This window comes from Mauremys mutica, chromosome 3 (assembly GCF_020497125.1).
Source record: "Mauremys mutica isolate MM-2020 ecotype Southern chromosome 3, ASM2049712v1, whole genome shotgun sequence".
Taxonomy (NCBI): domain Eukaryota; kingdom Metazoa; phylum Chordata; order Testudines; family Geoemydidae; genus Mauremys; species Mauremys mutica.
Window position 1 is genome coordinate 46,222,299 of NC_059074.1, and position 12,992 is coordinate 46,235,290.

The 12,992-nt window shown below is 40.1% G+C and overlaps 1 protein-coding gene across 1 annotated transcript in view; it reads left to right on the forward strand.

Moving 5' to 3' along the window:
* AGPAT5 (1-acylglycerol-3-phosphate O-acyltransferase 5) overlaps positions 1-12,992 on the forward strand; it is a 107,350-nt gene that overhangs the window by 60,663 nt on the left and 33,695 nt on the right. Inside the window, exon 5 of the mRNA XM_045009000.1 lies at positions 1,547-1,637. Within this exon, the coding sequence (XP_044864935.1) occupies positions 1,547-1,637 (91 nt within the window). The remainder of the gene's footprint in view (positions 1-1,546; positions 1,638-12,992) is intronic.

Consider the following 12,992-nt stretch of genomic DNA (forward strand, 5'->3'; position numbering starts at 1 on the left):
GCCTGCATCCAACGCTGTTTCTCTGTCAAGCAAACTGCTTGCCTCTCATTTGATCGTTCACAGCCAGGTACAGATAGCTCCTGTTTGCTGTGATCAGTGTTTGTTTTTTAGATAAGCAGTTCAATGGAGCTCCGATCGGAGTTCACAACAAAACAAAGAGAGGCTGCATAACAAAACAAAGAGAGTAATTTAGTTAAAAGCATTCTGGGATATCTCCTTATTCCCTGGAGGCCAATAAAAGCGCTGGTGTGTGTCCACACTCCAGCGCTGCAATCGCTACACCCCAACCTGGCCAGGTGTACAGCCAGCGCTGCAGCCAGGGAGTTGCAGCGCTGGATGTGCCTTGCAGGTGTGGACGGTTACTAATTGCAGCGCTGGAAAGCCTCTACCAGCGCTGCAACTTGCAAGTGTAGCCAAGCCCTAAGTTCCACTGCATAAATCTTAAGCTTCTTTTCCTACCATTTAGGGCTCTTCGTAACTTTGACCTTCGATAATGGTCCATTCCTGTCTCTTATCACATCCCTTCTCCCTCCAAAGACTTCATTCCACAGATGCCGGTCTTGTCTTCTCAGGTGTTGTCTTCTCACTCCAACGTCTCCGTAACTACTACTTCACTGCTCTTATGTATGGAACGCCTTCCTTTGACTATCTACAAAGCCACTACCTTTTTTCTTTCTTCAAATCTTTTTCCACAAGACCCACCTCTGCTATGACACCAGAGAAATCAGCTATTTGGGTTAACCACAACTGTCTGACATGATTTTACACTGAGTAAAATCAAATCATGTTTAATTTCATGCTAGTTAACATTTGCTACAGCATGGCATTTCCAATGCATATTATGTATGTTTTTAATGAAAATCCAATCAAAGTTATGGGGCATTGTCATGTAACACTGTGGAATTTATATTGGTCAACTAATAGACCTTCTGGTGATTATGGGGTGTGAGATAAAGTTTAACATAGTGAAGAAAGTTAAGTTAAAAATAACGTCAGTGGTAAAGCAGAAAATCCAGTTTAGATCCCCTGTGATATGTCAAGGGAAAAGAGTAAACACTTTAAATATAAAGTTCATTCTGCCACTGTATTTCAAGTTGAATACTATCTATACTACTGAAGATTATTACATGAGAACAGGAATTTTGTTCTTAGCTCAGCTGCTCCTGCTGTTTATTTCCTCGGTTGATTTCCTAATCTTCCTTTTGGTATGTGGCTTTTTTATCTTTCCTCTTAAAATTTGTTAAATCACCTAATGGACTTTTTACTGCAGACTTATAAAACCCTGAAAATTGGGTTAATGACTGAAAATAGTTTTAAACCCTAAACTGTAGCATTGCAAATGAACCAGCTATGTATGTGACATAGTTAAAAATAAGCCTCCTATAGCTTTGTAGTGAGTGTTGATTTTCTTCCAATACTTGCAACTGTATCTGGCATGTGATGTTAATCTCCTGTGTAAGGCCAAAATTGTATTAATGTTTTCAGAAATTATCTGCTATGTCTGATTTTAAAAATATGTGCATATATATTTTTTTAAATCCCACAGATGTATCTTGTGATTTTTCCAGAGGGAACTCGTTACAATCCAGAGATGCCAAAAGTCATTGCAGATAGTCAGTTATTTGCTGATAAAGAAGGTAAGCAAAACTTCAAAGAATTTTGGTGAATGAAGAGGGAGGGAACATTATTCTTTTATAACATCACATGTATGTGTTTGTGTGTGTATGAGTGAGATAGAGAACGAGGGAGACTTTTTTTTGTATTTTGTAACGTATAAAAGATTACTTCAAATGTCTTCTGATTTGAATTAGGAATTAAATTTGTCCACTCCATAAATCATTCTTAACAAAATGACAACCTTTTGTTAAGTGCTAGGTTTTTTTGTACTCTGTTTTGTACAAATCCACCAACATACCAATGTTGTCAATTGGCCACTGGATGTCGTTTTACCGATCTCCAAGTGAATGTAGCGATGATTATACTTCCTCATAAATTTGTAGTTGTTACTGCCTACCCAAGCCATACGAAAGAAGAACAAAATCAGCTACCATTTTTATCTTATTATTGATTTACTGATGTTTTTAATAAAGAAATAGTTTACTTTTTGAAGTTTTAATGTATGTATGTTTGTACAAACCTGTGTCCATTTTCAAAAACAAGGTTGTCTGTTTGATTTTTATCTATAATATCTATACTTCAGGGGAATTACTTTAGAAGAGCTTTTAGGAACATGGATCAGACTACATCCTGCCTCTGATGATAACCAGAACTACATGTGTAATGAACCCATTGTATAGAATGACCCACCAAAGGGAAAAGTTTGTTCCTAGCATTCATTCCTAAGAGCCCTCGTCATGGATCAGGTCCCCATTGTGCTAGGTGCTGTATAAACAAACAAAGGATAGTTCTTGTCTCAAAGAGTTTACAATCGACATACAAGACAAGAGAGTACAGATGGTGGAGTATAAAGGAACAATGAGACCGTATCAGTCAGCATAATAGAGTGTGGTCTCAGCGCACCGGTGGTCTAACTGTTGAGGTTGTTGTAGGCATTATGACAGAGGAGAGTTTGAAGGAGGATAATGAGTTAGTTTGGCAGAAGTTTATGGGGCGCTCCTCGCACGTGGGCAGGGAAAGCAAGGGGAAAAGCATGAAGGTGCTTGTTTGAAAATTTAATAAGTAAATTGGAAGCTGATATCATGAGCCAGTTGAAGGCAGGAGTCAACATCTCAAAATGTTTACACTTTTAAGTATAGCTGTTGGGAGAATGCATTTCCTGGGTTTTGTTTGTCTTTTTTCATTTTTTTTTCCTGTTGATCAGAAGTGAAATAAAAAATACAACAATGGTTCTCAGAAAGTCATTTCTGTGACACTGAATTGAATTCAGAAGTATGTGAATCGGCATGCTGATATTGTCAGGCTATTGAACTTTTGTTAATTTTAGCCCAAAGGGATATAATTTTTTTTCCTGCTTCTCAGGAAGAATGGAATTTGTGTGTGTGTTGTGTGCATGTTTAAGTCAAAATGTATACATCTCTTCCTGTTGAAAATGAATGACGGGTGTTAGTGGTATTTTTTCCTGGTCTTAATTATATTTCTGCTATTTTGTCACTTTATGATGTTTTTTCCATGGTCCTTAATGTTTCATAGCATCTGTTTACTTATTCCAGTACCTTCTGAGTGATATATTCTGTTCTTGTTCTAAATCTTAAGAGAAACTCTTGTTTAAAAACACTAAAAATTGATCCTTTTAATATAAATATTTCTAGGCTATTGTCATAAACATACAGCTAAGGGTAGCATAAAATCCCTCTTTACCCTGTAAAGGGTTAATTCCTCTTTTACCTGTAAAAGATTAAGAAGTTCAGATAACCTGGGTGACACCTGACCAAAAGGACCAATAAGGGGAGAATATACTTTCAAATCTGCGGGGGAAGGTTTTGGGTGTCTCTCTCTGGGAGCCAGCCAAGAAACCAGGCAGGGAATTTACATCTTCTTAAATATATCTGAACTAAACATCTAGTCTTGCAGAAATAGTAAGTAATAGCAGAAAAGAAATGCGTTAGATTACCTTTTGTTTTAGCTTGTGAATTCCCGTCTAAGTGGGAGGTTTATCTCTGGTTTTGTAACTTTAAGGTTTTGCCCAGAGGGGAGATCCTCTGTGTTCTTGAGTCTTTTGTTATTCTGTAAAGTACTTACCATCCCGATTTTACAGGGGTAATTCTTTTACCTTTTCTTTAATTAAAATTCTTCTTTTAAGAACCTGATTGATTTTTCATTGTTTTAGGATCCAAGGGTTTGGGTCTGTGTTTACCTGTACCAATTGGTGAGGATATTATTCTCAAGCCTCCCCAGGAAAGGGGGTGTAGGGACTTGAGGGGATATTTGGGGAAGGTAGGGCTCCAAGTCGCCCTCCCTGAATGTTTGTTTAATTCACTTGGTGGTGGCAGCATACTGTTCAAGGTGGAATTTGTGCCTTGGGAAAGACCTAAGCTGGTAAAAATAAGCTTCGGGGGTCTTTCATGTGGGTCCCCAGAGTTGAGAGTGGGGAAGGAACCCTGACAGCTATAAAATGCTTTCAGTTTTAAAGTAGAATCTTCCTCATCTGCATTTTTCTAATTCTCACATTTTTGTTGGGGAAAAAATGGTCTTTCCTCAGCCAAGATATACTAGCTCAGTGTGGATTTGTTCCTGCTTCCATTCATGACAGTGAAAAGAGTCTTAAAGTAAAGTTTACTAATATGTTATGAAATATAATAAAAATGAACTACGGTTGTGAAAATACTGCATTTTGTTTGTACCATCCTTTTTTGTTCACTTGTAATTTCACAAAATTTAGTAATTCAGAATTCATTACCTACTCTTTAAACTTTGCTTTACTTGGACAATAAAAATAGTCTGGTCAGTTTTATCTTTTGTTACAGTCAGTTTGACTTTGATTCTTATGCACTAGCATAATGCATCAATGTTTGGGTTGCAAACACTGTAGGAGGGTTTTTTTCTTTAAAAAAAAATTGAAACTTGAACAAAAAGACAAGGAGACATTTCTCATGATAATTTTTAAAGTTTATTTTTGTTAAACTTAAATTTTGATACCAAATTTATTGAATATAATTCTCTTAAAATATTTGTTCAGAATCAGTTGAAGCGATGAGACCTAAAGCATAAAAGTTTGCTGTAACTACTATATGAATATACAAAATTGTTGAAGATCACAAAGCTGTCCCAGATCACAGAAAAATCTGTTCTTTCGTACTTTGTACTGATGTCTGAGCTCTGGAAACATTGACTGTTTTGAGCATGATTCTGAGTATACCTGAGAAGTTTATTTTGCTTTTACAAAGTGAGAAGTATGAAAAACTTTCTCTATTTTTATCTTCTGTAGGCCAAATTGATTCCCTGGAGAAGATTTCTGAAAACAGGATGAATTTATTCCCCCCCCCCGCCCCAATCTTTGGTGTATCAGATTGATATGTATCTTCATCTGATTATTGATATTAGTTTAACATCAGTTATAAAAAGGCTGCACTGACTACACTTTCAGATTGACTGGATTGCAAGATAGTTTTGGGACTGTAGAGGAAAAAAATCAGACACTTTGGTGAACATCCAAGGATTTGATTTGCAGGTTACTGACCTCAAATACATGCCCATGGCATAATGCAATCTGAAAATGTAAATAAGCTTAACTGCGCATGGATAAGATAGAAGAATATCAAACACAAAGAATTTAAGGCAGTTGAGATCTCTGGTGAAACAGAGATGATTTTTATTTATTTTTATTTTAGTTTTATTAAATAGACTTCCACGTGATGGTTTGCTGAACCATGAAATTTGGGATCTTGTCTGCCTGATTTGGTTAGGAAGCCTCCTGTTTCTAAAACAGAAGCAAATGAGAGGCATAGAATTGTTTCTGCCTTGTGGCAATCTGAGTATGAAGAAGATGATACTGAAGATTGTATTCCAAACTTCCCTGGGAGGAAAATGGGCCTCCTCCTTACCCCAGTGCTCTCAGAAAAAAGAATAGGGTTCTTTAACGTGAAAAATGAGCTCAGTGAACTGGATTTGAAAATTGCCATAATGCGCTCTGCCAAGTTCTCGATTGAGTATACTGCCAGGTTTTTTGTTTACAAAAATCCAAAGGATGCCAGAAACTTCTGGAGGCTAAAGATGGAGTTAGGGGGCATTAATATTCCTGTTGGGAGGGAGAAACTGAGATGGACACACACTGATTAGACAGTACAATCAAATATTCCTGTATATCTGATGAAAAATATTATAAATTGTTCCACATCCTTAAACCTGTGTGTGCAAATAGGAGTTAATTTATAGCCTACAATCTATCCCATAGATAGTATCTGTAGATATGAAGATGGATACAAATTCATAGTTCAGGTCTGTTGATTTTAAAGTATGAAAAGTACAAAAGAACAGCTTTTTTCTGTGATCTGGGACAGCTTTGTGATCTTCAACAGTTTTGTATATTCATATAGTAGTTACAGCAAACTTCTTTATGGCGGACTTGCTTCAGAAATAACTTATCTCCATAACATTCCTGCAGTACATCATGCTGGATACAGTAAAGTATTTTGGATGGAGGCTGTGCTTCAGACTCAAATTATGCCCCAATGAGTAGGGGGCTGAACCCTAATGGGCTGCTGTGAAGTTAATTTTTTACTTCTACTATAGCGGAAGTAGAAGTAACTTTGAGCCAGGGGAAGCAACCTCCATGACATTGCCTACTAGCATTTCGTCAGTAGAGAGGCTTTCAAAAAAATTCCCCATATGTTCATTTTGTTGTTGTTTATATTTGAGCGAGGAAGCACTGTTATTGACAATTGGTGAAATAGTCAGTGAGAGTTTTGCCACTGAATTCATTTGGGACAGGATTTCACCCAGTGCTTGTAAGGTACTTTTGAATATGTAAAGGACTATAGAAGCACTGTTGTTTATAAACATTTGTTTTTTTTATTTTAAAAATCTTTTACTCTTCAAGATCTGAGATAAATGTTGTTATTTTTCACTTTTTAAATTATAGGCTGAGATTTTAAAAGGAGCCTAAAGAAGTTAAGCACCCAAATCCCACTGTAATTCCTTTAGTCTCCATTGAAAATCCCAGACATGAGTGTATTCTAAAATACTAAATATAGGCATTACTTTATTGAGATGTTGATTATGGTGAGATACTTTTATAATCAAATACTGAGGTGACATCAACTCTAAGGAACTAAAAATATTTACTATTCACATTCAGTGGGTGCCAGAAAGTTCTAGGCAACCTCTTACATTTTAGTTGGAATAAGAATAGTCAACATTTTAAAAACAAAATCAGATATTTGGTGCATTTCAGAAGCAAAAAATGTGCTCTCCAGAAAGAAGTATTTAATGAGCCCCAGATATAAAAGTGATTTCTGTGAGGCATGATACAGCAATACTCAGAGAAATGAGGAAGTTCTGTAGAGAGAGGGAAATCACTTGAACCTTTCATTCAGCTTGGTGCCATAAATATAACAGTTCCATTCAAGAGACCTTATAGGCATGACAATCTATGCAAGTTTTGCCAGAGTGCAAGAAAGGCCCTCAGCTATCTGTCAGAGACAGACACAACCCACCCATGATAGGGTTACACACTGTCTGGATTTGGTCCTCTGTATCCATTTATTGTCTATTCTTGGCATGGTGTAGGTGACTGTGTGTAATACAATGCCGTATCTCCTTTCTCCCGCACAGTTGTTTTCCTCATCACTTTCTGATGATATGTCTTTTTATGATTCCTGATAATTTGAGGAAATTTCTTACAAATTTCTTTGTATTTGGGGTATTGGAGTAGAAAGTCCCTTTCAGTTCCCCCTTTGTCACATTGTGTGCATAGTCACTCCTTTCCAGGTTTAGACTATGGTTTTTGCCTCCCACTTTCCATATTTCAGTTTGTGGTCACTGATTCTGCAGGTGGAGAAAATCTTTCCTACTTTTGCACATTTCATTGTGGTGAGGTAGTCAGCTATCTAGTTGTCATAGTTCTGTGTATGATCTGTAGCAGTCTAGCTTGTTGGTGTCTTTGATTTGTTCTTTCCAATGATGTGTATTTTAGGTAATGGTCTAGCATCTTAAGAGCTTTCAGTTTTTATTGTTGACTGCACTGGTCACAGGTTTTGAGTTGTTGCGCCTGAGGAGTAATAACATATAGGTGTGGATTGTATTTTAATTTAGATTTAGTATTTGATCATTTAGTCCTTTGTAGTGGAAGTAGTGTTTATTGCCTTCTTTGGTAAAAATCTACAAACCCTTTATAGCATATTACTGGCCCTCTGCTGGAGACGAATATTTCTGTAAAAGGCACAAAGTATACTTACATTTTTCTTTACACTTTTACATCTAAGCTAGTAGCTGCTCTACACTTCACTATGGATACCATGTTTAATTGTGATCTTTCTCTAGTGGTTAGGCCAATATCATCACAAACAGGAAAACAGGACCTTATTTTCAACATTCCATTAGGTTTAGTAAAACATGAAATTCACTAGATTTCATAAGGGGCACTCAGAAGTTTTGAAAACAAATGGCAATGAACTTGAGCCTTGCCATTCTTAAAATTTCTTTAGTAACTTCTGAAATGATGAGCAAATATTTTTAAATGGTCAAAAATTAAACATGGCTACCGTAACCAAACTGAGACAAAACAATCTTCCCTGGCAAAATACATTCAGGAATTTTCTATAAATGTCTATGCCAGAAATTAGACACATTTTTGCACACATGTTCATACCCACACCAAATAAAAATTAATTTATTAAATGAAGAGACTTGAAAATATTTATTTTAAAATGTTATTTAAATGTAAATATTATCTTGATTGAGATTGCTCTTTCAGTTTAATCTTATTCTGCACGTACAAACATTTATCTTAAATTGTCTGTGAAAGTGATATTTCAATTGACTTAATTAGGTCCTGACACTGGTTTTGGTTTGCGTTTAAAATAATTTGCAATATTTTTATATCTAGAAATGATTATTTGGAACTCTTATGAGCAAATTAAATAATAAATGCAGCACAAAACGTGGAGAGGAAGATGTAGAATAAATTGAAAGTGTGACTCCTGTGTTGCATTGGAAACATTGGAGAGTCATGCTTAGGAAAAAAAACATAAGAGCTCCCTAGCGTCCTTTGTTTCTTTCCATGGGGTGTCTAATACTGGCAACGGTATGTTAAGCAGTTTTGTCTGGGGTTGGTTTGCTATGGGAAAGCCCTGCTGCTTTGGGTGTTAACTGCAAGGAAAGAAACTAAGTATGTAGTAACAGCAGTCTATCTTACCCAGAAGGGTTTGTAATACTTGTATTAATGTCTTGAATTATCATTTGAGTCCCAGCTCTTGGCAATGCAGAAATGGCATTCTTGACTGTGGTGGGTTGTTACACAGCACTTCCCTTTAGAATTGTTCAGTGTCACAGGCAGGGTAGGATAGGGGCATTCTCTTTAGCTTGTTCTAAAAGAGACAGTAATAAGGAAGGGACATTGTTATCCCAAGCCATAATCAAAGGCTAAAATGTTTAACCTAAGGTTCCATACTTAGGCATCTACATTAAGTAACCTGATTTTCTTCTTCGAGTGCTTGCTCATGTCGATTCCATTCTAGGTGTGCGTGCCACATGTTCTGTTTGATCCAGGGGATGGACAGGGGCTCCCTATCAGACGCATTTCTCATCCCATGGGTGGGGGCTCTAATGTATGATTCACACGGTTCTAGTGAAGATTATCCTAATAGCCCCCATATGGCTTCACCAGCACTGGTTCGGAACTTTGCTGAACCTTTCGGTAGCCGCGCTGCTGTAGCTGCCCCTCTGGCCAGATCTGCTGTCCCAGAACCACGGACGTGCGCGCACTCACACCCAGAATGGAATGGACTGGACATGATTAACACATCTCGAAGAACAACAGTTACAAAAAGGTAGGGTTTTTTTTCCCCCAGAGGGAGTTGAGCAATAGTAATTCCCATTAAAACCACTGGCAATTATGTTTTCTTGGCACTGCTGAAAATCTGACTACTTTTTAGATGGCTGGCTTTAGGCGCCTACATTTGAAAACTTCAGATTTATCATAATTATCCAATTTCTGAGTATGCTCTTTTTTTCTTAGCATAATATCAATTTTTTCATTATGAGTATATCCTTTCAACTATGTGCAATGAATTTTGCCTGCCATCATCAAATTACTGGTATATAGTAGAGAAGATGAGCAGGCTCATGAAGAATTTAGAAAACAAGCCCTGGAGAAATAAAGTATACCGTATTTTTCCGTGTATAAGACTATACTTTTTCCTAAAATCCTTAGACTAAAAATTGGGGGTAGTCTTATACACGGAAGTAAGCCCCCTGTTCCCTGCCCTCTGACCCCCCCCAACCCTTATCCACCCCCCCACCCCGGAACTCCCCTGCCCTCTCTCCAACACCCCCTCCCTGCCCCCTTACCGCACTGCCTGCACGTGGCTGGCGGCGCTACAGTCCATCCGCGGCTGGAGCTGGGAGCGCGGGGCCGGGACAGGAGTCACGGGGCCGGAGCCGGAGGATGTGGCGGGAGCCGGGCGGCCGGAGCCACGGGGCCAGGCAGTGTCCGGGGACGGGCATCCGGGTAGGTGGGGTCGCGGCCGCCGCAGTGCCCGGACCGCACTACCAGAGCCGGGCGGCCGGGGAAACGCGGGGAGCCGGGCGGCCGGGGAAACGCGGGGCTGGGCGGCCGGGGGATGCGGGGACGGGCGGCCGGGGAGCCGGGCGGCCGGGGGACGTGGAGTCGGGCGGCTGGGGACGCAGGGAGCCGGGTGGCAGGAGTCGCGCGGCTGGGGAGGGACGCGGCAGGAGCCGGGCAGGGCCGCTGCCGGAGACCAGTCGGGGCGCACAGCCCTCCTCGTTCTCTCTACCCCTACCTCCGCGTCCTCTTCCTGGGCCTGAGCGGCAAAGTCAGGGGGGGACAGCTGCAGCGCGGCTGGAGGGCAAAGAAAACAAAACAAAAAACGTGTAGTATGGTCGGAACGGCAAAGCAGGAGGGAAAAAAACCAATCAAAGAAAAAAAACCTGCGGCACAGCCGGAGCAGCGGAGGGGAGGGACCTGCAGCGTGGCCGGAGGGGCTAAGCAGGGAAAGAAAACAAAACAATACAAAAAAAACCTGCGGCATGGCCGGAGCGGCAAAGCAGGAGGGGGAAAACAAAACAAAACAAAAAACCTGAATTTGGGGTTAGAAAAGTGGGGGCGTCTTATACACGGAAAAATACGGTATTTGATAATCAGCAGTAGGGTTCTGAGGTGACAGATATGCAATTTCCTGCAATATCCTTGAAAAACCTTATTGAATTAAGTTTAAGTATCTTTGGAGTCCATTGTATTAAATGCAAAGGTTATGTGTTATTGTAGGCTGGGTTTCATGTAACTTTTGTCAGGGGAGGTGAATGCAATTTTCCTACCCCCAATTATGCAAAAAAAGTCTAGCCTTTTGAAGCTGCTCCCTGAGGTGTGGACCATTGTCCATAAGAATGATAGTCCTGGCTCATACCAATAGTCCATCAAGCTCAGTGTCTAGTCTTCCAACAGTGGCCGATTCGTTATCAACATTGAAATTTCATCTACCATTTTGTTGCCCAGTTACCCAGTTTTGTAAGATTCCTTTGTAATTCTTCACATTCTGCTTTGTCTGATCACCTGTTCTTGGAACCTGAAGATCAAAGGCCCAAGTTGTGTAAAGGAAAGACTGAATCATTCATGGTTGTGCTAATTATGAGCTCAGGCTGTTATGAACTTGTAACCACAGAAAAAACCCTTGGTGGGGTTTGAAGGACTGACTCCTTCCAGAGCCCTTCAGGTGTGACCTTTAGTAAGCTTATTAACAGAGATGACGTGTGGGGGAGCATGTGAGGTCATGTGCCCTCTCCCTGACTTCTGCCAGTGTTTGCCAGCCCTGCTTGGCCACATGGTGCAGCCAGACCCCTCCTCTCTGCCAGTAGCTGCCAGAACCAGCAAGCTGCGTGCCATGGGAAGACGCAGGAGCGACAGCTGGGAGCTTCAGGGAGGGGCTGCTGCTTTCTGAGAGGGGAGATTGAGGGTACGTCTCCTGGGGGAAAGGGGCAGAGCGGGACTCAAGCTGTTCAGGGGGCAGCCAAAACTAAATTGTGGGCCTCCCATCAGCAGGTACAGGTCGTCTCTGCTTATTAGCATGTGTAGGTTCTTTTATTTGTATTAATATTTTTTTCTCTGCAGTGCTTTCACCTTACAAATAAATGTGCTTGCTTACAAGGAGCCATATGGTAACTTGTAACTGCTGACAGTTACATTGTTCATAGCGCTCAAAAGAGAAAGCAGAGCACAGGTGCTGGCCTGTTTAGTCAGTCTGGCTTGCTGGGGAAATCACAGTGTGGGCAGGGAACTGTGGAGCCTGGAAAAACCCCAGTCAGGAGGGCAGGTGATGGCTGAGGAGCCCAAGGGAGGTGATGGCTGAGGAGCCAGGAGCCTAGAGTTGGGTGCCATTGGTAGACCACAGATGGGGAAAACAGGTTTAGTTGCCCTGAACTATGATATCTGGTAATGCAAGTCCAGCCCTACATTGGATGTCCCAAAGTCATGAACAAAATGACATTGTCACCAAAGTAGAAGTGTCTTTCAAACACAGCAGTGAGATGGTTTGGTGTGTTATATAGCCTATCTGACATACGGTACGTTCTGCATCATGGTTTGCATTTTAAGAGTTCACGAAACAAAACAACTTTCACTTGCTACTTGTCTGCATGTTTTCACACTTTTCCTTGATGTTCCCCCTTCACCTTCCTCCTCTGTCTCCAAAGTCCCTCCACCAGGAAGTTGCATATTTGTTCCTTTCTTGGGGATTTATAAATTTATGATGCTAGACTCATTTTAAGATTGTGGCCTAACAAATGGTTTTCCGTGTGTGGGGGGTGGGCGGGGATCTGGTAAAGTGTATCATATTGGTTGGATAGCAGACAATGTCTTTATCTGAAGATACTGGAAGCAGGAGATGTGAAATTGCCACAGAGCAGCTAGCTCACCCACTGTGGAAATAGCAGTGATATTTTTGTAACCTCGCTCTTGATCAGTTCTCTAGCATAATTATTGACATAGTTCTCTACAGTCTATTCCTGTAAAGGGAGAGTATGTGACCCTAATAATATAAGAGACTCCCAGGTTAGCAAGAGCTTCTTCCATACGTTACTTAGAACTATCTTTCTCTGTTTAACTTTTAAAAACAAAGCTGTTAACTATGTAGAGAGAAGAAATTGTAAGATTAAAGAAGTGTTATTACCAGATGGATAAAATGCATCTAGCTTATCCAGCATGTCAGTAGAGTTTATCCCTTATCAATAGATGTAACCATACAGTAGAACCCTGATTTTATGAACATCAATCTTTGAATGATCAGTTATATGAACCATTTTTCTGCTGTATAAGTCAGGTTCCTGCTGCCAAATATGACTTCAGTCCTTCATCCAACATT